Source organism: Drosophila subobscura, chromosome O (genome assembly GCF_008121235.1).
Source record: "Drosophila subobscura isolate 14011-0131.10 chromosome O, UCBerk_Dsub_1.0, whole genome shotgun sequence".
Lineage (NCBI taxonomy): Eukaryota > Metazoa > Arthropoda > Insecta > Diptera > Drosophilidae > Drosophila > Drosophila subobscura.
The window spans coordinates 23,741,510-23,768,533 of NC_048533.1; the positions used below are offsets into that span (position 1 = coordinate 23,741,510).

At 43.9% G+C, this 27,024-nt stretch overlaps 2 protein-coding genes across 8 annotated transcripts in view; both read right to left on the reverse strand.

The window, feature by feature from the left end:
• Nucleotides 1-3,203, reverse strand: part of LOC117898964 — a 40,591-nt gene extending 37,388 nt beyond the window's left edge. For all 3 annotated transcript variants that reach the window (XM_034808704.1, XM_034808705.1, XM_034808703.1), the window contains exons 1-4: nt 3,068-3,203; nt 2,491-2,748; nt 2,216-2,432; nt 2,014-2,143 (exon numbers count right to left, since the gene is read on the reverse strand). In XM_034808704.1, the coding sequence (XP_034664595.1) occupies nt 2,014-2,143; nt 2,216-2,432; nt 2,491-2,748; nt 3,068-3,141 (679 nt within the window). In that variant the 5' untranslated portion in view covers nt 3,142-3,203. The remainder of the gene's footprint in view (nt 1-2,013; nt 2,144-2,215; nt 2,433-2,490; nt 2,749-3,067) is intronic.
• A 561-nt stretch (nt 3,204-3,764) lies between these two features.
• Nucleotides 3,765-26,322, reverse strand: LOC117896751 (ABC transporter G family member 23). Of its 5 annotated transcripts, none has more exons than XM_034805216.1 (10): nt 25,496-26,322; nt 9,219-9,428; nt 6,690-7,206; nt 6,471-6,619; nt 6,162-6,303; nt 5,817-6,098; nt 5,299-5,747; nt 5,169-5,229; nt 4,774-5,105; nt 3,765-4,713 (listed from the first exon to the last, which is right to left on the reverse strand). In XM_034805216.1, exons 1-10 carry the CDS (start codon nt 25,612-25,614, stop codon nt 4,539-4,541), a joined length of 2,436 nt encoding a protein of 811 aa, XP_034661107.1. In that variant the 5' UTR covers nt 25,615-26,322; the 3' UTR covers nt 3,765-4,538. The 5 variants fall into 5 exon arrangements, with proteins under 5 accessions (XP_034661107.1, XP_034661108.1, XP_034661111.1 ...); XM_034805217.1 differs by having other exon boundaries at nt 6,162-6,267; nt 25,496-26,321; XM_034805220.1 differs by lacking the exon at nt 25,496-26,322 and adding an exon at nt 17,739-18,461.
• Between the last annotated feature and the right edge of the window lie 702 nt (nt 26,323-27,024).

A 27,024-nucleotide genomic window follows, 5' to 3' on the forward strand; every position in this document is an offset into this window, starting at 1 on the left:
CGCAAAGCGGAACGATCATGCTGGGCACGTTTAAAGACTGCAATTAATAGTTTCCCACACACCCACGCGCAGGTGTTTAATGGCCAACGATATGTGACACGAATTAGCCAGTTGAATGAGAGCGAAGCGAATATTATATATAGGATTCTTTTAATAAACCTAAGAGCCCTGTTTTCTTTGGGGCTATACTTAGCTTTGTCTTTGGAAAAAACCATGAAATACATTTCGAAAGGGGGATTCTTGGACATTTGGCTATTTATGCTGCCACAGTTGACATGAAAAATAATTTGCACTTTTGTTTGGCTTCGCATCATAAATTCTGCACTTTTTTTTTCATTTGCTGCCCTTTGCTGCCTTTGCTTTCATTTGTTTACAACGTTGATTATCCGCTTTAAAGCTGCACAGGAATGAATATCTGATTCAATTTCGCATGAATTATTGCATGGAAGTGTCCAAGTGCATAAATTTCATTTCGTCTAAGGACAGCTAGATGGGAGCAGGGAGCAGAGGCAAAAGGCAGAGACAAACAAACGGAGATGAGAGCTGGAGGCTGCAGGCTGAGGGCAAGGCCCTGGCTGGGCCGTACTTTGTGTCTGTTTGTTGGGGCATACCGGGACACAAGTACTCCCGGCTATGATGGGCGACCATAAAAGGAGGCGCCAGACTGTATAAGGATGCGCTGAAGAGTTGCCTGGCATTGTGCTGGCATTGCCTTTGCGTAGAAGTGGCATAAAGTTGACACAGGACTAGAGAAGACTACGAGCGCCAGGAACACCAGGCAGCACCAGGAGTTGAAGGAGTTGATTTGAAGGTAAACATTTGGACAAGAAAAGAGCAAAAGGTGAAGTCAAGTTGTAATTTAATTCATATGCAGTTCCAGTGAGGTCAGACCCAAGCATATACGCAAACACTCGTGCAACCGGAGTAAGCAATTAATACTCTAAATAAATATACATTTCTCTACATTTCAAATGTACTTCCCACTCGAATTCCTATTACTAGTGAATCAATCATTTCGGTTGCTTTTTTTGGCTCTTCATTCCGCTATAAAAATATAGAAAAACAATGAGTTCTGCAACTAAGGTGCATTTACCTCTTGGCAAATGTTTGCCAATAATATTTTCAGGGAAATTCAATAAAAAATGATTTGTGTGTGCAATTTTTGAGCATTTTCACATGTCTATGAGTTTTGTTGTGTGCTCTGCAGTTACGAACATTTGCCGCAGTCCGCCAGTCAGCAAATGCTAAAATAAAACCCATTCAAGTATCGTTGTCTAAAATCAAAACAAATTCCGATCAATACAAAAAAAAACAACATGCTCTGTATGTGTTTGTGTGCCCCCGCTCCCTGACTATCGATGGATGATGGCAAAAGGTAACCAAGAGCCATCCACAAATATAATTTATATCAACTGCGCCGCCACGATGGACAAAACAAAACGAATTCATGGATGGCAATGCATATTCACAATGCCAGTTTTTGAATGTACCCCCATTCTCACTCCTATTTCATCGTTTGCACTGCATTTTACTTTGTATTTTGTTGGTATGATTTTTTTCTTTCTGGGATTTGCGGCTTTTTAGAATATTAAAAATATTTTTCCTGCCAACCATTCAACCATATACACGTGTATGTATGTACAATGTAACATTTATGTATGTACATATGTACATACATATATGTAGAATCGGCTTTAGAATTGGAATGTTACACGCTTTTTAAACACCATTTTCATTATTGATGAGAATACAGTTTTTAAGGGGCGTTAAATGGCCAAACAGTAATAGAAGCAAAACCCTTGGAATCAATTCAAGGATTAGTTAAAGTAACATCCATACCAAATTAAGGCAGTTCTTAAAAGAATCGAATTTGAAAATTAGCAGTCCCAATGCGAATGCAATAAACATCAATTTGTTTCAATTCTGGCTTAAAATAAGGCTTTTCTATGCTATCCTTCTGTGGCAAGGCAATGCGATTATCGCATTCTATTCAGGCGCTTCATTTCCGCTTACCCATCACTTTGTTAAGTCCATGTCTGGCCATGAGGCTTTTGTGGCGTGCATGCTCTATCAGGCTGATGCAATTTTGTGCCGAACAGCGGCGCTTCACTGCACAATCGGCGCCAATGTTGCCCAGAAATGTCTGCAAAAAGTAATACGACAGTTCAGTCAATAGAGTATAATGGATAGAGAGATGCCTGAGGCTGCTTCCTACCTCCAATAGTTTGCAGGATTCGCTATCGCTGAGACCCTGCTGCACATAGCGGCCAAAGTTCTTCACAAAGTCACAGAGCGTCTCCTGGAGCAGGGTCTCCTTGCGCTGCGATATGGTGGACATGCACTGCAGCAAGCGTACTGCATACCATTTGATGTGCTTCTCTTTGATGTGAGGTGCGTAGTAGGAGAACAGGTTTAAGCAAATGCGCAATGATCTAAAACAGGTAAAATATTAAAAGTTGCCGCTAGCGTGCACTTTACTTATCCGCTTACCTTTGATTGCCATTCCTTTTGATTTCACCATACAAGTCCATCAGTATGCGGCTGACTCGCGTCTTTTCCAGGGCGCGAAAGATCTTGTTCAAGTTCTCCTCGGCACTCACTCGAGTCTGCGAGTCGAGATCCTCGCAGAAGAGCAGCAGCACATTCGTGGCCGTGCCGCAGTGGGCTGCATAGTTGATGTGCCCCGCCAGCGAGGGCGACATGATGCACTCTGCTATCTGCTGGAAGCAGGTTATCTTCTGCTTTTGGCTGTGGACAGATGAAAAGATTATTAAGTGCTCAGGTATGCGGGATGACGTCATAGCGAATGCACTCCTCAAAGATAAGTCTGGGAATGTTTATGTTGCTGCTGGATTTGTTGGTTGTTGCAACAGAGGGCCAAGACACAGCCTGGGCATGGACTTGCCAGTGGAATCGATATACATATATAAGCGTTTATATAGATGTTTTATTATGAACAACAAACTGTTGCCGGTCCCCCTCCCCTCACCAACACCAACACACAACATTCGATCCGATGCAGCAGTGCACAGCAGCGACATTCAACGCGACAAAAGGCAAAACCCACCTGCATTCTGTGTTGCGTAGTTGGTCGACAAATCCAGTAAACTTTTCGTAAGCGCTGGACCTCGATTTGTCCATTTCTTTAATTGTTTTTAGTTTTTACTGCATTTTGTTTTGATTTTAGCTTCGGAAACTAGGGATGTGCAATTGTCGACAGGTAACAGAGATGCGCTACATCTGGGTAGCTGTTACCTGTCACGAGTATTTTTATGTCACTGCTGGGGACGAATAAATACAATTTCGCGTAGAAAATGAAAATTCATGATGTGGTTTTTGGATTTACAACGTGTTTATCATAATGCAGTTATGTCTAGCTATAAAAGGCAATAATCCATGAACATTTTACAAAACAGTCCCTGTATATAATTCATACTGTGACTGGTCTTGTATCACGATAGCGTGCTCATCTCTACGATAGACAGTCATCGAATACCAGCTGCTATGTTACGCTTACAGTTCGCTGTTATTATAATGTTATCAAAACATATTTTTGTTCTGCGCGCTGCTTATCGATTTTGAATGGGACACTCCAAAATATTATTGAATGGAAAATCTGTGTTCTTTTGTTTAAATTGTAAATGAAAAGATAGATATTTATTTTTATTCACGTTTTTATTGTTATTTATACATAACTGCGCTCACATACATATGTAGTTAATGATTGGTCATGCTTAAATAAGGACTTTTGCTTCACTTGTTCGTTGTTTTATATGTTTTTGTTTTTGTTGTTTGTTTTTTTCGTTGTGAAATACTTATGACAAGAGCATAATATTTCCCAAAATATTTATATTCGCATATATTTAGGGTAGTGTACATTATTGTATTTATGTAATTATGTTTTAACTTAAAAAACTTAAACCCATACAAAAAATGCTTTAAACTACTTAATGTTATTAACAAAACCCACCATTGTTTTTTGTTTGTTTTTCTTGTTTTCTTTTTTTGTTTGTTTGTTTGTTTGTTCTTTAGGCTTTCGCGTGAAATATGTAAAAAAAACAATCACAGTCCATTGAAAAATATATAAAATTAGTTGTGTGTGTGTGTGGTGTGTGTGTGTGTAATAAATTGCCCGTTTTGGAACCAAGAGTAGGTCTAGAACAGAGGATTACGAATAATGGACGTCTAGCTACGGACTTTTGTTGTTTGATTTGTGACACAAAACATACTCGTATTTACAACAATTCATTTAGGTACCTAAACCTTACAAATTAAGCTACGAAATGTGCAGGCCTTAACAACTATTTATAGTGTTTTGGAGTGCAAAGTAGAAGCTAAGGAAAGCTGCGTGTGTGCTTAAATAATTTATGACATTTGGACAGAACAGAAAGGGAGGGATACATAAGGGAGCAAAGGTTGCAGTTTGAGAATTGAAAAGAGTAAAAGCCAGAGGGGGAACTATCTTAAGAGCTATGAAGGGACGACAATAACGACTAAACGCGATCTAAAATTATGTTCTTCCAGGTAAACAGACTCGTCTAGCCGCGCTTCGCCCGCAGAACCAGCATCGTGAGGATCAGGAAGCCCAGGATCCAGGAGAGCGTGCTCACATAGCCAATATAGACATCAGACTCGAATATCGCCCAGCCACGGGTGAGGATGGAGCGCAGTGATGAGGTGGCCAGCGTCAAAGGCAGGCACAACGAAATGTATCTAAAGGGGAGAACAGAATTGTACTTGGATTCTTGAATATCCCTTACGACTCTGGCTTACCTCAGCACCACGGGCATACCCTCGATGGGCCAGATCACACCGGACAGCAGCAGGGTGGGGTAGAAGGAGCCCAGCGCCAATTGGATGGCATTGCGCTCCAGCTCGCAAACGGAGGAGATGAGGAAGCCGAAGCACATGCCGCACATACCCTGCAGCAGCGTCAGCACAACTACCCAGAACAGATCGCCATTGTTGGTCACACCAAAGACCACCAGCATAAAGATGAGCACCAGCGTGGTCTGTCCGCACATCACCACAAACTGTGTGATGACATGGGAGAAGAGGATCTCGCCAGGCGAAACGCCAGCCACCCAAGAACGATCCAGCAAGCCCTGCAATGAATCGTAAAAGTTAATAAATGCAGAAATATATAAATATTTTCATCTCAGTGTTACCTCAGTGCGCTCAATGATCAAAGCCGATGACGTCAAAGCCACAGCCAAAAAGAAAACAATTCTATAGAACAATAAAAACAAATTACGAAATATGAATTGCATTCTCGGATGTTTTATGGGATAAACCTACGTCAAGATAACGCCGGGTGCTACGAAATCGGTAAACGAGGGATTCATGGTGCCATAGATGGGATCTCTGAACTGAATTGGCACATCGCCCAACTTGGGATTGTTGCCGCACTGTCCGAGGAGGCCCATGGCAAAGTCACGATATGCCAGCTGTATGTCGCGGTTGAGCATGACGCCGATCTGTTGATTGGACATATCCAGCCAGACCTTAACCTCAGACTGATCGAGCGTTTCGTCATCCGCCTCGCGGCCAAGGGCGGCGCGTGCTGTGAAGGCGTCCGTGAAGTTCTCCGTGATGTAGACCGCACCCCAGGCTTCACCTCTTCTAACTGCCGCTTTAGCGTCTTCTATTTCCGTGTAGTACGTTTTTACCACGCTCGTGTTCAGGTGATTCAGATAGCGACATCCCAGGTTGGCAAAGTGACAGCCGTCCTCCCAGTAGCAGGTTTCCTAAAGGGGTAAACACAAGAGCAAAATTATAACTCTGAGCTGCGAGATCTGCTGGTTGTTCTGGCTTACCGTATTGTTCATTTCTCCGTTGACTATGGCCAGATTGAGGCCTTGAGGGTCGCGTCCAATGGCCAGACAGAAGAGGATCACCTGCATCACGGGCAGGGCAAAGATGAACAGCATCACACCCACATTACGCCACATGCGCAGCATGTTCTTGGTCAAGAGAGCACGGATCTTGCCCCTAGAGGTGACCCTGCAGAGATTGGCATAGCAGTCCTGGCAGCTCTCCTCGTCATTGGGGTTGTTGTTCCGCCTGGCAGGCGGTGGGCTGTACGGTTCTTGGTTCAGCTAACATGCGGTTAAAAATAAACAAAATGAGTAAGGGGATCGGGCAAAGAATGGCGCACAAACCGTGTAGATGGAGCCGTTGCTGTCGTTGATGAGCACCTCCTTGCTCTGGTGGAAGTTGAGGCCCACAACGCCGCCCTCTTGGCTGGAGCTGGGCTTGTCCATCTTGCTGCCAAATGCCATTGCGTGCAACGAAATGTTGTTACTACTCCAAATTATCACAAAACACAGAGATGGTGGGATGGTGGAACACAGATTGCGAGCATGCGAGTGGAGTGCCAAATGGAAAAGATTACGGTTTGGGGATTAGAATGTGTGACGCTAGACCGGGGGGTTAAATACGTTTATTAAGTGTGTCCGGGTGGGGCTTACCTGAAGTTCACATGGGTCACATCTCCCTTCTGGCTCTGGATGCGCGACAGCTTCAGGAAAACCTCCTCGAGGCTGATGCACTTGTAGATGGAAAGCAAAACACTGGGGGACTCCTCCGCCAGCAAATGTCCCGATCGCATAAGACCGATCTACAAAAGTGTTGAAATAAAGTCAAAGATGAAGCTAAGATCTACAAATGATTTTCCTGAGATGCCTTACCGTATGCGCCTGTCGCGCCTCCTCAATGTAATGTGTGGTAATGATGACCGTCTTCTGGCCAGCCTTTGTGATGTGCACCAAGTGATTCCAGATGCTCTGGCGCAGCAGGGGATCCACACCCACAGTGGGTTCATCCAGAATGAGCAGCTCCGGGTCGTGCATGAGAGCCACAGCGAAGCTGACGCGACGCTGCTGTCCACCACTGAGATTCTTCACCAAACGCTTCTCCGATGGCAGATCGAGAAAGTTGAGCAGGAACTGCAAGCGCTCCAGAATCTCTTTGGTCTCCATGCCAAAGATCCAGCCGAAATACATCATGGTCTCCTGAATGGAGAACTCGCCGTAGAGGGCAATCTCCTGGGGCATGTAGCCCACACGCTTGCCGGGCACACCCGAGCCCCGAGTGCCTGGCTTGCCGCCCAGCACGAAGATCTCGCCGGAGTCCAAGTAGCGGCGCCCGACAATGGTGGACAGCAGTGTGGTCTTGCCACAGCCAGAGGCACCCAGTAGGCCATAACTAAAGGAGAGAGAAGAAAGATATTGTGATGAGAAGTGGCCAATAAAATAGATGAAAAGTTAGAAATTGATGTAGATATATTTGGTAAATTGGTAGATAATGGCTAGACAATTCATTCTCCCCCCCATCGATAATGAGCTTTAGACAGAATATAAGTTATACAATTTACTCTTTTAAATCTACGATTACTGTATATAAAATCGTTAAGAGAACGACAGCGAGAAAGCATTGTTTTGCAAATTCAGCACGAAAACTGTCGTCACGTCACAAACATGGGATATATATTTATGTACATATGTACATAGATATAATGGTATTATCGTACACATATGTATGTATGTATAACGATTTGTGGCATGTCAGCGACGATGTCAATGTTAATTCCCTCAGTTCAAGTTGAATTATTTCGAAATGTTCACCTTGAGCAGTAAGAAAAATAGAGATGTATGGAGGCAAGAGGCGGGGCAGCAGCATTTTCCCCTTAGCCAGATATCAAATGCGACTGCTCCGCCTCTTTTTGTGGAGTGGCAGACGCATACACGCAGACACACAGAGAGACGGGAGCGGGAGCTATCATCATGATGAGGTTCATAGGCGATGATTATTGTGATTATCGGATTGTTATATTGTCGTCTGTTTTGCGCTGGGACTTTCGGCCTTTGACAAAATGTTGCGGCAGCCAGCGTAGGTCGCACGTTTTGGCCTGTTATTGGATTTATTATTATAATTAACACGCAGCGCCACTTAACGAATTAAACTTTAGCCATAAACAACATTTGATATTACCCCCAGGGAGGACAGTCGCTGTCGCTGCCGCAGTCTCTATTTCTGGCAGACTTTAATTGTCATAATCGCCAAGTCAATCCTCAGTGACTTTGAAAACCCAAAAGCCATTTGGGCCTGGCCCACAATGTGCAGTTCGTTGACTCGACTGGCTGACATGACCTAGGTCAAAGCTGAACGAACCAAACTGTTAACTGGGTCAAGACTGCAGCAGACTCGTTTCGTTGGTCGTAGAACAAAAATCCGTTACGACACACGCTTGATAGCCGCTGGTTAAGTGTGCCTTATAAATCATTAAGAATGCCGAAACTTAATTTTATAATACTTCAGCCAGAGCTCTACCTCTACGAGTATCAATGCCAAAGGCAAAAATACTCGTATAAAAAATGAATTATTTACGATTGGAAATTTATGGCCCCTAAATGTTTGCCAAAAAATTCATGAAGCGGTCGGAATCTAAGGCTCGAGGGCCGTGCACAATTAAGCACATGTGCCGCGACAGAGATGGAGAGATATCTGTTTGGGTGTAGAAGCCAAACAAACCAGCAAATCGAACTTTGAATATCGTTTTCCTGCCAATAATCGATCAATATTGATTTGCATATTGGTTTTATTTCCAGACTTGGCAAATGAATGGCCGTCTTTTGCATGCGACTGGCGTTTGTTTAATTGTGAAAACGTGTAGAATGAGACCAGAGACCAGAGATTGACGTCAGCCGTTAAGGAAGCCTCTTAATAGGGATCACAATGGGCATCTGGCTGCGAAGTGCTGGATCGACCCTCGTTAGTCGCTTCAAATTATCATGCAAAAATGCCGTCTCAATTACAAGATAGATACGAGTACGATTACGATTACGAGTACGAGCGAGCAAACTAGTCTTGGCCCGGACTGGTTAGCCATAGACTCGTACTCGTATACTCGTATAATTGCCGCAATTACTGCTAGTAGAGGTTCGAGTTCGAGTTTGAGCGTAACCAAATGACCTCTGATGGAGACTCTAAATCTCATGGCATGCAATCAAATCTCAGTTACAAGGAAATCGTCTGCCAATATCCAATTCGAGTTCATCTAAAATACAGTCTATACTAGAGATCCCATGGCCGGTGCTCTAGTCTGAACTGATGTGTTAATTACTTTCGCCGTTTCTATTTTATTTAGTTGCTAAATGAAGCTGTCAACATTTCACTTTTATAGAAGAGAGACGATGAGTCGTTCGTTGTCTACTTACATTGTTCCCTTGGGCACTGTCATATTCAGGTTATTCAGCACCTGGTTGGCGTTCTTCTTTTTGCCGTAGGCCTTGAAGGCATGTCGCACGGATACGGCGGCCTGTGTGTTGCGTGGTCCAGCAGCGGGCTGGCCCCAGGCTGAAACAGCATTCTGTGGCTGTGTGCCACCATCGTTGTTTGTGGCCGCCATCGCGGAATCTGTGGGAATGCTGCAAGGGAGAGCAAATGATTGTAATTAGAACGGAGCTATTACTCGAAATAGTCTTTAATAATAATTATTTATTGAAACTAAAAACTTGTTCCGACTACTTTGTTGCACTTTCAGGTCATTCGTTTCGGTTTTTAGAATATTTTATTATTAATTTGTGCCTCGCTCTATTGGCTATTGACTGTTGAATGCTTCCTGCTGCTGCTGCTGGTTTTTGCATTTGCATAACGATCTTCGGGTCCCATATGAGTATTATCTGTATCTCAGTGTATCTTGTGCATGCTTCAGTGGTTTGGCGCTACGAAAACTATGTCAGCGGCACACATTGCAAAAAAGCATGAAGCACACACACAGAGAGAGAGAGAAATATAGCAACAATGGAGCATTGGTTGGCCACACTTTTCATTTCAATATTTACGAGTATACAGTTGGTCCAACAGACACACTCGTCTCTCTTACCCAACGCGCTTGTTGGCCACTTGGCCACTTGGCCAGTTGGTCAGTGGTTAGTGGTCAGTGTGTGATCGCTTGGCAAAGTTGGCAACACAAAGTCGGTACGAAGTGAATGCGTACCAAGCAAATCGCTAAAAGTAAAGTAAAGTTGTTAAAGCCTCAATGGTCTTTCTGGTCGGACCAGCTCTGGCGGCTGATTGCTTAACAGTCTCAGCCGCGGACCAAGTTGGACGGGCCAGCCGTTAAGCAAATATGCAAACTGTTTGTAGTTTGCATTTGCATTGGTGTCTGGTTCCATTATGCAATTGGCATGCAGCTTTGGCCTGCATTGCTCTGTGCAGCGTAGGCTCGAGCCATGTGGCGGGGGAGATTAGCCAATTTTGGGTCAAGGTTAGCTGCATTGTTATCCATGGTTCGGCGAAGAAAGCTCGTAATTGCCTGCAATTAATCACATTCGCACCTCTTTAACATATTTTGACTGCGGGCCTTTCGTATCATTAACGAAACGATACATAAACAGTCTCGTGGTTGGTGGTTTCGGGTCTCGGGGTTCGGGGTGGCCAAAACGCAAGTCATATAAGAAATGAAAACAAGAAACGAGATACACAAACCAAAAATACACGCGGGGGGAAACTAGTTCAAGGTCACTGATTGAGCGCAGTCGATCAGTTTTGTTGTCGCTTTCGAAAACGTTTGAATTTTTGGGTACGATCGAACCCCCAGCCAAGTTTTTGCTAATCGCTGGCGTTGCGTTACTTCTCGTTAAAATAAATATTCAAGCGGCCGCAAATATTTGCATTTTCCATAAGGCACGAGACAGACGATCCGATTCGAACCGAACTGAGATGAGTTGAGATGATATGATGGTTGCCCAATAGCCATCAGCCAGCCTACGGTAGGCTCGAGTGCAGAGCAAACATCCTCGACAGCCGATTCCCAGTTTGCAGTGAAAATTAAGTAGTAGCTTTATTATACGGCCTATCAAATATTAGCATAATGCGTCCATCTCATCAACTGACAACATTTGGGGCTGGGCTGGGCTGGGCTGGGCTGGGCCACAACATATTCTGAATACGAAACGCACTCAGAGATACTCGTAGTCATGCTGCAATTTCGTTGACGAAATGTATTTCAAGTTCGCTGACGGAGTCTTTCGATTTGCGTACGACCACATTGTAGTCGGAGTTAGTCACTGCTGCCCAAAAGAGCCAAACACTCGCAAGTTGCGTAAATTTCTGTATATCTGTGTGCTGGAATATCTGTGGCTGTGAATGTGAATGTAAATGTGTGTGCGCGCGCACAGTCAACAATGGACAAGGTCAGGCCAAGTAGTTTTTTATAATGACAAACAAACCGACATTTTTCCCTCTTCTCTCTTTTCTTGTGAGCTGGGTGCGTTTGACATTTATGGCTAAGAGTTTTGGGCATGTTGATAGTGTTTGGTTTGTGCCTGCTCATTGATAATTTAATTAACTATTAGAGCGCTATTTATGCATGCAGCGATGTGTCCATAGAGTCGCCACATATTTTGGAATTTGTTTTTGGGCTGTTGAATGTGGATGATGTTGGCGGTGGCTTGCAACATCGCTGGTGACAATCCCAGTCGACAGATAGAGCGTGAGAATCTGTTAGAGATTTGTCAACATCTCTGTGACTTATCTCCATGGAAAGGCACTCAAGGGAAAGACCCGCAGATATATCAACATTTTGGAAATAAAACCAAGTTTTGTTTATGTTGTACCTCAGAGTATATTTCCCCGAATCGTTAATAAATTGAACGTTACTCGTGTGCCACAACTGACAGATTTTATATTTTTTGCACTTTACTCATTGAGTAAATAGCGGACTTTAGAATGGAGGAGAGATGACAGGCAGACAAAGTTCAGTGCGACTCCCTCTGAGGTGCCAATGAGGTCATCCCAAGCTAAAGACTGTTAAATTTTCTGCCTGTTTATGGGCTTACATAACAGGTAAGATAAGGGTAAGGGAGAAGGCTTTTCGTGTTGCCATTTCATTGATGATTGAGCCGGATAATCGCATATAATCAACCTAGGGAGAGGCATGCAAAGGTAGACACTCAGACAGACATTCAGACTCGGACTTAAACTGTTCCTGGCTATGCCACTGTCTCTGCCTCTGGCTCTGGAGTCTGTCACGCAGCAATTGCGTTGATGAGCTGAATTTTAAGCACGCCGATCCCACAGGAATGTACAATTGGTTCTTTCTTTCGCTGGGCCTTCGTGGGGAATTCCAGTTCGGAGAAGCCGGAGAATTGATAAGCAATACATCTCTTAGACATTTCCATACAAGTCGCCTCCACACGCGGAAGATGCAAATGACATCGTGTAATTGACTTTTGTTGTCGTCGCTGCGGCTCTGCGGCTCTTGAGCGAATTGTTTTGTTAGTTTTGTTTCCATTCAGTGGCATATAATTATGGGCTTCTATTCTTAAGCTTAAGCACCAGCACAGAGTGACAGGCCAACGAGGAAGCAGCCATTGAAATGGCAAACTCGTCATTTGCCAAATAAATCAATGGCCTCTCATTATTTTGAATTACGAGCGAGAGAGGAGTGCAAAAACCAAGGCCGGGTAATACCCAGTCCAGTCGAGGCATTGTTTCAGCTTCATGAGATGAGAGCATTAATCAAGTGAGGAGTCAGAAGAGGGAATTCGCGATAGCTATGGGAATTGTCTGGATTATGCAATGAGCTGCGCGCCTTTTGGTATTTGACATAATTACAAACTTGTTCGCCCCGCTGAGAAATGCGGTCGGTGGCAAATATGCAAACAATATAAAAACAAAAACAATAAGAGCCAAAGCCAAAGCAGAAAAGACACAAAAAGGGCGAAGCGAAGCGTTGGAAAAGTCAAATCAAAAGTCGTCTCGCTGAGGGATTATGCAATGTTAATGGTTCGACAAGTGTTAAGGCCGAGAGATCGGGCGTTGACATGAAAGGCTGAAAGACTGATCGTCCGGCGGCGATTGACTGGCACCCAAGTGGGTCAACACCAGTGGGTCAAAATTGAAACACTGATTGCGATTTATGGCCGTAATCTCTGCACGTTCATGTTCATCCACGGGATTTACTTACGTTGATATCAGCATTTTATTTTATTTGTCTGTTGTGATTGTTTTTGTTGGCTGCTGCTGCTGTTGCTGCTGTTTGTTGGGTGGGTGGGTGTGTATTTGTTTGCTTTGTTAACGTTTGTTTAACTTTTATTTCGTATGTTTTGATTGCCTTTGTTTAACCGGTAGTTACTTTTACTTTTACTTTAACGCCAGCGCCAGACCAATCTTTTGCAATTGCTCGAGTGTCTGCGAAGTGTCTGTGTGTTTCACACACACAACAATGCTGAAATGTATAAATAATAATCATGTTTAAGCATAAATTGTTGTTTGATTTATGCATTGGCTGGACTGGCAGTCTGTCGAGTTGTGGCTCTGGCATTTCATTGCACCAACGTCACACGTTTTACACAGGTTTTGCTTTTGATCAGTCATCGCAAATGATGATTGTGCAGATGGGTAAAATGTAAGAGGGTGTAAGGAATTTATCAACGACTCTGTAAAGCGCTTACTACCCTAGAATTCGATAAATAAAATCCCTGAAACAAGCTTCTAGAAGGAAAAGAGCAAGGAAAGTAGCTTTAAGTACGAAACTGAATTGAATTCCCCGCTAAGTCCGTTCAATATGCGGTCATATCGATTCGATTTGCCACACATCATTATACAATCAACACCTTGCGGTGTTTCTGCTTCTGTTGTGCGAGTACTTAGTTATGCCCAGTCATGCTGTATGACTGCGGCATTATATGATCCATGGCTCAAAGAAAACTGTGAATATTTCTTGACGTTGAGCATTTTGTCATTCACAGGGGATAGGCAGGCAGTCGTCAGGCCAAAAGCCGCTTAAGTCAGCACAACAATCACAATAATCATAATAATAATTGAGCCCAAAAGCAATGTACGCATTTGACATTGGAATTCTGTTGTTTCTCTTGGACATGACTCCGACTGTGACTGTGACTGTGACTCTACGAGCTGCTGCTTGGATGCAAACTCTCCAAATGGGTTTATTGTTAAAGTTTCAAAGTTCTTAACTGAAAATGCTACTGCGATTCGTTGAGATTCGCTGATCTGTGGTTTGCATGCTGAGTGCGTTGCCGTGCCAAGGTCGGTCGTGGCATGCAATGGCTTTCCGGGGGCCTTTCCGCTGCAACGGAAAGTTTTATACCACGTGCGTCATCGAATGTCTAAATTGTGTAAATAACAAAACCAGCATCAACGGCAATTTATGACTCACTTGCGAGTCTCAAGTGGTTCAATGAATTAGCGGAATCAACAAGTCGAAGTCTGTGAGGCTCCACGGAGCAATGAGCAACTCGCTTGAGCATGAAAGCTGCTGGCAGGAAACCAAACCAGCTGCATGGACAGACATAATGCATGAATAAATTTATTAAATACAATTTAAATTTCAATGAGGCAATAGGCTAACTCAATGCAACCACTGAACGACTTTTGAGCAGCAGCAGCTGCGGCTGGGACAGATTACTTGTTTATTTTTGCGCACTGGAAAACCCATTATGGCTTTGTGATTTTAAAAGACTGCTTAATGCCTCTGGCTACGCTACGTGTGTGGCATTAAGCAAGCGGGAAAGACACAGCCACAGCCACAGCCATGTGCGAGACATTAAAGTGGCCTCCAAAGGTAGGCCAGGCCCAAAAGGCCCACAGCCCATAAGAACTGCCTTGGCAGCAAGCCCCTCAAAGCAACTCCTTTACCGTGTCAGGGAATTCAAAGTGCGGCTACTCAGAGTAGACTTTCGATTACTTTCGATCTCGTCGGTGCAGGCCTGTTTGCTCTGCGTTTTCCAAAGCGTTTTCATTTTCTTTGACTGGCTTTTCCGATGACATAATTGCATGCATGTCTGCGTGGCTGTCTTCATGCCTGTCTGTCTGTCTGTCCGTCTGTTGGTGTGTTTATGCCTGTTGCACTTGTGTGCGACACAGTTTTGTGGCTGCAACTTCTTCGAGTTGGTCTTTTGGCCAGTGCCGAGTGCTGCAAATGGCAAACCAGTTGTCGGGCAACTGGTTCTGCAACAGGTCTTTAGACTTTTCTGCTCCCAGTGCCCAAAATCAAGAGTCGCGCACTCACCCGCACTGGCCCCATATGGCCAGCCATTAGATAATCCCAATGGATGGATCGATATTGATTGGTTTGTTTGGTTTCATGTGAAATCATCAGCAGGGAATACACCAAACACACCGCACCTAATCAATTCCATCGATTGGTCTAGTTAATCTATAAACCAGTCTCTGGATTCGAATTGAATCGAATCGAGCTAACAACACGACAACGATTCCTGCAAAACTCAAAAGAGAATGTCCGATTGCCTCAATTAATATTTAATTTTCCCAATTGTGGTTCGTATGCCTCCCGTGCTGTAGCCTATTGCACAACCAATTCCAGATGGGGCATGGGGGACTGGGATATATCGGCATTCCAAGGGAGATGGGGTCGCGTGAACCCCAACATATGCTGCGTCTGTCATGAAATGAATTACTAAAATTTTAATGTCCGCGAGTTTGAATTACAAATTTCCCCTCAGAGGTTGCCACCTTTGGGCCGGGCACGTTCTAATAGACATCTTTATGAGTACGGACGGACTGTCAGTCGTCTTCGTCTCTCCCCATTAGCAGTGTTCTTAAGTCGCTGTCTCAGAGTCTAACCAGGCAGCTTAATCATCCAAGTTGACGTTATTGAGCGATTAGTCCCTGGCATTTAGTCATTAAGTGACCAGTCGACCAGTCTCCTTAATTATCGAGTGCGTTATGTGACCAACAAATTGCATTGCAGCCGTGAGATCAGTTCGGTTTAAGTTCAATTTAATTGGTTATGCCCCCCGTCACTGAGGCCGAGGGGGAAATATTAACCGTTCATTTAATATCGATTTAAGCAATGCAAATTGTCCGTAATTAGTTTAACAACGTTACACGATTGAATCGGTTCGGCTTGGCTTGGCTCAGATCAGATCAGATCGAATCGGATCACTTAGTGATCTTTGTAGAGTAGAGTTCTGCCAGTCATTTATATAAATCTGTATGTTAATGGCAGCCAGTGCCTTGATATTAATTAAATGTCGCACCACTTGTATGGCATACAATAAGCATGTCTACATCTAGATACGACTTCAGTTTTCATCATACTTTTGTTGGGCACCTTGAACTCTGCTCAAAGCATAGCCGCGACGTGATAAACAGAGAATGAAAGACCCAAAAAACAAAAAACAACAAAAAAAGAAGTACAACAAAGAGCAGATACTCGCACAGAAACAGAAAAACCCCCAAAGACGAAAAATACCAGTTCAAGTTTAAGCTTTAAGTCGCTGCACACAGGTCGTGGCGGTGCGGTGCGGTGCAGGTTCAGTTCGGTTCGGTTCGGAAATGCACATGGCAAGCGTGGAGAGTGCAGAGTGGAGAGAGAGAGAAGACCTTGACAACTAATTTCAGGGCCAGCGGGAAGGTCTCTCGGGTGCACAAAAACTGACAATGAATGCATTTTATTATAAGACATAAGCACTCTGCTGTGCTCTGCTTTTGCTATAATTGTTATTATTACGATTTACTACTATCAAAGTATCTATCTACCTGTATGGGTGTATCGCTGTATCGCTGTACTCTGTGCACTTGTGCAATGAAAATGCAAAAAGTCACAGCACTTAATTACGCTGAACTTTGCTCGAAATTGCAAACGACGGCACAAGTAAACACATGGGAGTAGAGTACACAAAAGCTAGCTAAATAACTGGCTAGCACAGAGCACTCTCTTGCGGCTCTCGGTTACTCGATGACCTCTTCTCAGTGCACGTTTGCGTTGCAGTCTGGGTTTATCTATCTATCCACCTATGTATAAACTTGTGTTGCCAAGAGCACAGTGACCACAAAAAGGGGAATGAAAAATGCGATGATCTAAGATAATGACAGGGGAAATAGCCTGTGGGAGGGTCTCTAATGTTGCCTGGGTCTTCCTACAGCTAAAGCAATGGCTAACAAATAGCTAACTATTTTTAGCTCAAAGTACAAAAGTGTGGAAAAAAGTGTTACAGTTACGTTTGAAAGGCTTCCCACTGCGCAAGCTTTTAAGCCGATTAAGGCCGCAACTAAACTACATAAATCAATAAAATACAAATTAAACCAAGTGCAATGGCGATAAAATCAACGGACCCGTACTGAACGAATGACACATTATTCTCTGTGAAATGCACTTAAACACTGAAGTTATGGACACATTTATGTACCATAAATTACTGTACAAAAATGTGTAGCAATAGCTCTGGGCACTGGCTTCAACAGAGTCCGCATTCTAACAGCGTTTTGGGTAGCCGATGACGATGATATCAAATCATGCCGGACATTTGTATGCCGGGCGCAGAACGCACGCGTTTGAACATTGAGACTGGGATTGGGAATGGGAATGGGGGAGTGGAGATGTTATTGATGATGATGATACGATCATCATCAACATGGTGGAAGTTTTGCGAACAAAGTAATTGTCGACTTTGAAGTAACAACAAAGCGGCTGCCATTTGTTTTATGAAGAATTGATTTTTGTTTTTCTGTTTGCTTGAATATTATTATTATTTTGTATAGAATTCAGCCACATGAGCAGAGCTCGTTGTTTGCCTGCCTTTAGCGAATGTTTGAGAAGTGATTTCCTGAAACGTGTATATAGCACTAGAGTGCCGTGCCATGCCTTTGGCTTTGCCTTTGCTTTTGCCTTTTTGTGCCTAAGTCAAGCTCGACAAACTCCAAATCTCCGTGCCAGGCATTTGTTTGATGAGCAAATTTACACTTACAATGCGCGTTCTAAATAGATTTACGAAGCTGTCCTCAACGTCGTCGTTTGGTTTTTTATTTTGTATTTTTTCAGGGGAGACTGTGCAAATCTTTGCACAAATTTTGTCGTTTTCTGTTGAGGCTATAATCCACTTCTCTTCCACCTCGAACAGTGGGCACAAAGGCGTAGGATGTGCTGATTGCTCTCGTCAACCGAAAGACTTAAGGCACGAACCCGCGAATTAAAGATGGATCGAAAATCGCCTTTGGCTTTTGCACACACGCGCTCTCTGCTCAAACAATTCTCGTAGAAATATCTGTTTCAGCCGGACACTTGAATGGCGCTTTCGGGGCACACACAAAATCACGCGGCAACGAGAGAGCAGACTTCGGAGACACTTGCGTTGCTCTGAAAGGTTCGACTAAGACTGACTTCGAGTCGGTGGCCAAGCTGTGGCTGGAGCTCCGCTCCACTGATGCTGCTGCTGCTGCTGCTGCTACTGCCTCTGCTTCTGCCTCTGCCGACGTTGCTAGCTTTGGGGCTAGCTTTGCACTTTACACTTTGTCAATGAAAGAGACGGACAGTCGGCCAGCCAAGAGCGTGAGTGAAAGAGATCGGACGAGTAGGGCCGAGTAGACGAGAGCGAAGCTGTTGCACTTTTGCACGTGCGTTTTATGCGCGACTTTAGACGCGTGGTAGACGTAGACTGTGGACTTGCTTGCTGTTGCCTTGCTGCCAGAAACTCAACTGAACGCTAGACGACGACTCAGCTCAAACTCAGGCCCGGTCCGGTCCGGCCCGAACCGAAACAAAAAGCAAAAAAAAACACCTGTATGCCCGCCCGAAACCCACTCAAAAGGCCACTCCACTCTATTCATTCGTTCGCGATTGAGTCGCTTGTGGCAGCTTGTGGAATGAACGCGACTCGAGTCGACTCGTCGTGTGAGCGACTTTTTGGCGAGGCAAAGTTTGTTGGCTTCGCTCCTGGCGCTCCGCTGCAGCATTTTTTGGCTCCAGCTCGTTCACCTTCGGCGCTTGAGCAGGGTTTTATTTGGGAAGGGAACCATGCGGCACAAAAGCAAAAGGGCCCAGGTTTTTTGGGTTTTTTCTGTGCATCGGTCTTATGTAATACGGCCAGGCGACCTTCAGAGCGGGCTGTTCAACGCATTGCGGCGGCGCATCGGGGAAGCTCTTCTTCTGTTTGGCTCTGGCTCTTGTGAGTGGCAAGAATTGCAAAAGCAGCAGCAGCAGCAGCAGCAGCCGCCACCGCTCACCATTCACTCTCTGGAATCGGGGTAATGGCTTCATTTGGCTTCGCATTTCATAAATTGTAATTGCTATTGCAATTTCATTGAAATTCCCATGCACTCTTAATTAAAAATGTGGTTTCCCTTATGTAAGTGATTGTAAGTAGAGCAAAGTTCACCCCTAATAGATGGAATGACGGTCGTGTAGGGGGAGCTACACATTTTCGCAGCTGCCTCAAGGCGAAATCAAATGCCTTAATTACTATAATTAATGTGCCAAAGAATGCTTTGGATCGAAGAATTGACGAGACGAGTGATGGACGGGCGGCTGTCCAACAAAATCAATAAACATGTCTATATTAAAAGTTTTTGTTGTGTGTGTTGCCCCATTGCACAATTTCAATGTCATCCCAAAAATTAACAAGCCGGCGTTAAGGGCGTGACTAAGGGCGTTTGCCGTTTGGCAGAAGAAAAACCAAAAACCTGACCACAAACCCAAAAAAAATGCTATTCACATTTTGCGCAATACTGACATTGAAAATGCACAGCTAACCGATCGGCCGAACGAATGTGCCGTGTGCTGTGGGTGTCTGCTTCTGCCGCTGGCCCCAAAGTGCTGGCCAAATGTGCCATCCATCCAGCGATCAGATCGGTTCGGGTGTTGTAACCAAACGCGCTCAAACATTTTAAGCAGCTGGCCAATGGTCAATGCTCGATGGTCGACAAATGCTGCAAAGACCGCGATACGCTGACCAATTGGATATTTGGTATGGATTTTTACATTTTTTCTGGCTTCGAACCGTACCATGGCATAGCCCTGGTGTTATTAAACGGCAATTAACTGACAAGGTCGGCTGCTATATGCGGTCCCGAGACCTAAAACTGCGGCTTATCCAGCTGCCGAATCAGTAAGTACACGTATTTAATATGAAGGGTATTGGTATTGTTTTCTGAGCTTCCTTCAGGGATTATGAGTCAGATCCGACCTGGCTTGTCAGTCAGCTTTAATGGCTGGCTCGCACTCGTAAAAGCGATTTTGCAGCTGACTGACTGGCTGACTGATGTGCCTGTAAACATCCTCGTTGTCGTCGCAATGGACATAATTGTTGTTTAAATACAAGCAATTTACGCACATGTACGAGCATGTGTTTAGCTTATCCGTGCGGTACGCGTGCATATGTATCAAGAAATAATAAAAATAAACTAAATGCGTCGCCGTCGCACTTGACATGGTTTTTGGAAGACGACAGGCAACGTGCTAATGAGCCCTGAAAACTGATTTCTGATTTTCAGCCACGCGGCCTGACAGCTCCCCATCATTAAGCGGGGGGAATATGTTGCAATCTGCAACTGTCTTGATAAACTTTATGATTCAAAATGCTCATCATCAAAAGCGCGCCTCCAGTTGCTTTTCCAGCTAATATTACAGCCAAACTGCCGTCTCATGGAATACACTGATGGGACGGGACTCGTGTAAACTTAGTCTGCCAATTTCGAAACTGATGTTTTAGTTCATATATTAATCTGATGCGCCCACGGAGAAACAGCACTTGAGACACAAAGATCAGCCAACACATTTTGTTCAACAATAACAAAAACAAACCAACACAAAAAACTCTGCTTGCAATTTTCTAAGTATGCCTTTATCTTTGTATTTGCTTCAGAGGCTTTCGGGTTTAGGCAAGTCATGCTGTGGCAGCGACGCCACCTTGGACGAGTTTGTTGACTTCGCCTGGCCAGTGCAGTTGGCCCGAACAACAACAGCACAATGAACAACAAGCGCAAATGTCCAAAAAACATTAAAGAAATTGGTTGACAACATTTTGAGGTTTTGCCATGGCATCAATTTCACTCGCGACAGCTTCACTTACTGTCTCCGTTTCTGTTTCAGCCTCTTTTGTTTCACGATGTGCACATTTCAAATATACATTTTTTGTTATTGTTGTTTTTGTTTGTTGTATTGTCTGCTCCATTGCGCATTTATAGCCCCCAACCATTCCCAGTGGTGGTGTTAGTCCTCAGTCCATTCATACAGACAATTTCATTTCGGTTTTGTTTCTCCTCTCTCTCTCTGACTTTTTTATGCTGCTGTGAAAACGGGCACAAGGTCGCCACTGGGACGAGGAAGTTGAGTTGGCTGGGAAGCTGCCAGAGGAATGGCGCTGCCCTGGACTGAGTGACAGAAGCTACCAGCCTGGCTGTAAATTAATTGCATCGAGACGACGACGAGTACGACTACTACGGCGGCTGTGGCGGCAATTTCAAGCTCATAAAACGGATTGCACTTTGCGATAAAATTTCCCTTTCGCTTGAAACTCGTTTTTCGCCACTCGTTCAGGTTCGACTCGCCTTCGTGTTGTGTCCTAATCACCTATTTCTTTTATGTCTTTCAAGCCTAAAATGGAGATGGAATCGTGAGGGTAAAAATAAAAAATAAAATCAGCTCAACACGATCATCACGATGGCACTCACGACTTTGTGTCATCTCCAGATTGGCGAATTCGCGTGCCGTGCCCGCTGCAGTTGGCAGCGTCAGGAGGGTCGGCAGCTGCGGTGACTCAAAAGTTGTTTCTTTTGGTGCTTGCCAAATGTTATGCAACTGTTGCAACGCAACGCCAAGCTGGAGCTGGAGCTCCGCACAGACTCTGGACTGGTGTTTAGCGTCTGGCAAATGCAAAAGAGCTGCGCTGCTAATGCAAGCGACTCGGCTTAATTAATTACAATTAGACGCTGCCGACGCCCCATTAACTGAGAGATCTACGAAATTGCAATCGTTTCATTTGGCTTTTGTAATGCTTTTGGTCCATTTTCGAATTTGAAATGAACTCGCCTTTTGATGTGAATGTGTCTGGAGATCGTCGCTGGTTTTTATAATTTGTGAAGATTTTTTGGCCAAAGCCACAAAAACACACGCCCCAAATGTGTCAAGGTCTCTTGTAAACTGGCAAATGAGCAAAAGATACAAGCAGCATTAAAGCCGAATAAAATGAAAACCGAAAGCTGGCAGAGCGGCGTCCGTCGGAGTAGAGTGGGCTCAACGTTTTGAATATGTGTATCCGTCTATAATTATCTGAGGAAAACTTTTTGGCACACAATGCACGGCATTTCAGTCAGATTTTTGCCAGCTTGATTGGCCCCGGTCCGCATTGTGCAATGCTGTCTATTAGTCTGCTGCGGCCACCTATTCCTCTACTCGACCACACATTTCGAGCCAATTAGCAGGCGGGCCAAATTGCTGTTAATGCCATGAGCAAATACACCGAAAACTGCTGCTCTAAGACAATGCATATGGCTTCTTGCAGCCGAGCGGTCGGGTCGGTGAAAGTATTGGCAAAAGTGAGTACCACAAATGACGTCATTGTCCCTCACTTGTCAAACAAAACTTACGGCACAAAGGCCCTAAGAATCGGTGTTAATTTATGTGACAGGCTGGATTCAGGACATTTACCGGGAAGCCTACGTGATTGAGTTCATTAATTGTAATTCAGAATTACATTCTAAAGTCTGCCGGCGGCGACGGCTTGAACGTAAAGGTTATTCAGGAAATCAAAAGCCAGTGACATTCGCATATTGCGGATATAAATCTTCCATTGTCAGGCATTAAGAGATATATTTTTTATTAAGATGACAACGCCATTTCTCGGTACGTTCTGTGGCCTTTGAGGGCACAGCACATTTAGGCAGAAAAATGGTTCTAAATATAGTACCTTAATGTGCACGCTTAAAGTTCAACAGAGTTCTAGACGCTCTGTCTAAAATATTCTACCATTTTTCAAGCATATGACCAAAAAAGTGTTCCCCAAAGCAAATAATAATTCAACTTGCCTGTTGAACTTTGAAGTCAATTAGACAGCTGGCCAGAACAAAGAGCGGAGTGCTCCAAAGTCATCAGAAATGTTATAGGTATAATGATCTCGCTGGGCAATCAAATTGCCATTTCCTTTCGCACTTCACTTGGCAAACGTCGAAAAGTGCGTCGAGAATTTGAAATAACTCAAACTCACGCGTTATTTTAACAGAGCCGAAAAGCTTCTCTGTTAAGTTAACAGACTCGAAAAGCTATGTTATTTACGATAACTTTACATGTAGCTGCCCGTTTTTACACTTGTTGTACATGTCGATAAATCGACGGTTTATAACTACGATATCCAAGCTTTCAACCCAAACACTACTCAACAAACTTTTTTTTTCTTCAACTAACCAAACCTGCTCATTCGGCATTAAAATTTTTATTGAATTATGGTTTTTTTTTAATGAATTTTTAAAACGAATAACACACGAAAAGAAGCTCTATTCAATTGATTCAAATTTATTGTACCCCCAGCACCAGCCCAACAGCATTTCTGGTTTCATGATTGCGGAATTTTAATTATACAGCAATTAGAATTTTTATCCCAAACGCGTGCTAAAACAGTTTCACCTGTTCGGTCAGTATGGACTGGAGTATGGGGGCGTGCTTGGCATACGGGTATATAAACATACAGATACACAACATGCATCATCGGCAATCAGCCAAAAGGTACAATAACAACAATTAATGGCACGCCAAGCGGTGGGGGGTCCGTCCCTCAAGACACACCATAGTGATTTCCCAATACTTCCCAGCCATTCACAACTGAACTAGTTCATGCGGAAGTGACGCAGCAGCCGATTGAGCATTGGATATTGTATAATGAAGGCCATCAAAAGAGAGAAACCGCCGAAGCCAGCAAACTAACTCATTTAGATGAGGCAGTGTTCGGTTAAAGACCTTACCTACAAAAAAAAAAACCCTATTCGGATGCTAATGTGATGTTGGCTTTTGGCAAACATTTTCTGAGGGGGCAGTGCTGTTCGAAAAGGGGGGCTTAAGGGTTGATTCTCTGTTAACTTTGACTAATTTCGTGGCACCCTTTTTCAAATCCCATAACCACACCCTTGTCCACGCTGGAAGCCATATGTATCTTGGGTGTTGCCAATATTATATCATTCACAAAGTAAGCCAAATCAAAGAAGAAGCTCTGCATATATTAATGACCAAAAATCCGATTTACATAAACCGTTTCGCACACATCGACTTTAAAGGGAATACAATTGTATTGAATTTGAACTATGGCCAAATAATTTTCACACATCATATCCAATCGAGCGGAGCGGAGCGTCTTGCCGGATGTTTTATAATCCACTTTACTTTCTTTACTTTGCTGCAACAGGAGTCGGTGATCGGCGCCCAATTGTCGCCGATTACGAGTGCGATGAGGATGATGATGATGAGTGTTAATTTTTCACAAAAAACGATTATTTGTTTGCTACTTATGATGGGTAAATGAGCTGCTCGCTGCCTGCAGATTTGTGTTTGGAAATTATTGAAATTTGCAATTAGCTAAATAAAGTGGCGAGTGCTGAAAACCAACCAGCCGTTGCCCAATGCTTAACCCTTCTACTTCTACCCTCTTCTAGCCGTTGGCCCTGGGAATCTATTTTTAACGTTTGTGTGGAGGCCTCAGTGGCTCTTCGTTCGCATGTGCGGCAACTTGTTATAAATTTGCTACTTTATAGCGTAAGTATTTTATATAATTGCAAATTTCACTCGTCACTTTTGCCTTTAGCTGACTTTGTTGCTTAGCATGTGAGTGCTCCTCGTAAATGCAATTAAAGCCCAGAGCCTAATAAGCATGACGCGGAATTTGTGCAGAAAATGTGGTAAGACAGCGAAAACAAATACTTATGTATACAATTGCACGAGGACGACAACAAACAGAGCTTGGAGGTGCACATATTTTCGATTATCATTATCATCGATGAGTTGTCTAAATTTGCATTTCACTTAGCCCCCAGCATCATGTAACCCCTGGCCAATGCACTGAGTAATCCACTCGCTATTCAAGTGTCATTCACTGTCGCTGCATCTTCATACTGTCCTTCCACTTTCTATAGCTCCCTCAATTAATGAACGTTCTCTTTCTCCCTGTCTTTGTCAGTTAATTCATTGATACGCAAATCTCACCGATAAATCTGCCTGTTTGCCAAAAATAACTTCCATTCCGCTGACAGCATACACGTGTGATTAGCGTTATGCAATATTTGGTATACAAGTTCGGCTCGGCTCGCTCTGAGTGCGAGCGGAGTGTGGTTCAGAAATCGGTCAAACGGCAATAAAACACAACTCTATTGAATCGAAACAAAACGAAACGGAAACCCAATGTTCTTGAGCCACACGATCTCAAAGCCAACCAGTTTTTGTTGTCTTGTCGGCTGTTGCTGCCTGGCTCGGCCCGGCCCGGCCCGAGGGTAAAACAAAGCAAAGCAAAGACAATCGAAAGACTTTGGCAACGAACTTCATATGATTAGTAGATGGCAATCGTGGATCGCATCTGCTGGATCTCTTCTTAAACGAATTGCTTCCACTGATGCTGACTCGGTTCCGTTCCGTTTCGGGGTTTTTTTTCTCGGCTTAACGACTTCTTTATGGACCATTAAGGCAGCTGTTTATGGTGATGTAAAAAACTTGTAGCTACAGCTACGAATAATACCCCTAGCTCTGACTCACATGGCACTGGGGTCCGACCAGCTGAAGTGACGCTTTATCCTTTCAAAGTCCATGACGGGCTGCTGCTGTTGTTGTTGCTGCTGCTGCTGGCTCAAGGTTGCCTCTTTCTTCGGTGCCATTTCGATTTCTGTTGAACTGCGGCTGCACTGCTGTCGATGCTGCTGTGGCTTCACTTTTTTTTTTGCGGTCTGGGTTCAGGGGAGCCGGCAGGGGCAAATCTCACGGCTCGGGTTCGGGATAGTAAAAGGCTTGGAAAAATTCGGAATCGTAGTTGCACAACTGGTTTCCACTGGGCCTTTTGGCTTCGCTACTAAAACAGTCTTTTTGAATGCGATTTGTTTCTGTTTCTGTACACTCTGCTCTCAGTTTGTTCTTCTCACACGAAAATTCGCGTGCGCCTCTGCACAATGCTGGGAGAAACAAGAGACTTAGGCACCGAACTTCATATTAGTCGCGACTCGCGCGCGATTTATGTTGCTATTTAGCTTTGCTTTGTCTTTGCTTTTGGCCCAGCTGTAGCACAAACAGCTGTTTTAACTTTATTCGGGTTTTGGTTTTGGTTTTGGCTAACCAAAACGTGGATTGGACGGACAACGACAGGCGGCAAGCGGTAAGCGACAGCGAAAACGAAAACGACAACTGCGACGGAGACAGTGACAGCGGCAACACCAACGACGATGAGCGCACGCTGGTAAAACACGTAATTGGGTTTATAAATTTTACTTTTTGTATAATGCACACGTAATAAAAGAGCCGAGCCACAAAGTGATGTAGTGGATGTATAGATGTGGTTGTTACAGTCGTTGCTGCTGCTGCTGCTGCTGCGATTGCTGCTGCCTAACGCGCCGAAGTCATGAACGAAACTGAAACCTCAAGACGAGCGCAGCAGGCCCAAGAGCTGCCAAAATGCGACAACACCTGAGCGTGGAGAGCACTGTGCAGCGTTCAACTGAAAGAGATAGACAGAGACACAGAAAGGGAGGGTGATATGTTACGAGAGAGAGAGAGAGGTGTTTGTGAGAGAGTCTGTATTCCCATCTGATATAGTTATTTCTTGTGTAGATAAAAAAAACATGCATGACTCTAGTCATGCACTGGAGTCGGAAAAAAGTGAAGCACACCCAAGCCAACGAACTTGTTGGAGGGAATTAAAATGAATGCGATGGCTGGATAATATCCCAGAAATTATTTACAATTTTTAAAAACATATTATTCTGCTTCGTGCAATGAATAAATCAGTGATATTTGTGACACAACAAATTTGACCTCATACCTTGAAAAGAAGCAGAAAATATGCTATTTTTATGTGCATTTTCTCCATATGTATGCATTCTCCAGTAAATACTACAGTTACCACAAACACTACATTAAATTTTCCTAATATATCACGATCGTAACATGAACTCTCACTTTACTTAATATTATATGCCATCACCTGCCTAATATATTTTAAAATGTATGTGCTTTTCCCAGCAATTACTAAGCGTAAACTTCTCCCGCAAACTAATCCCCTTAATTATGGAAAAACC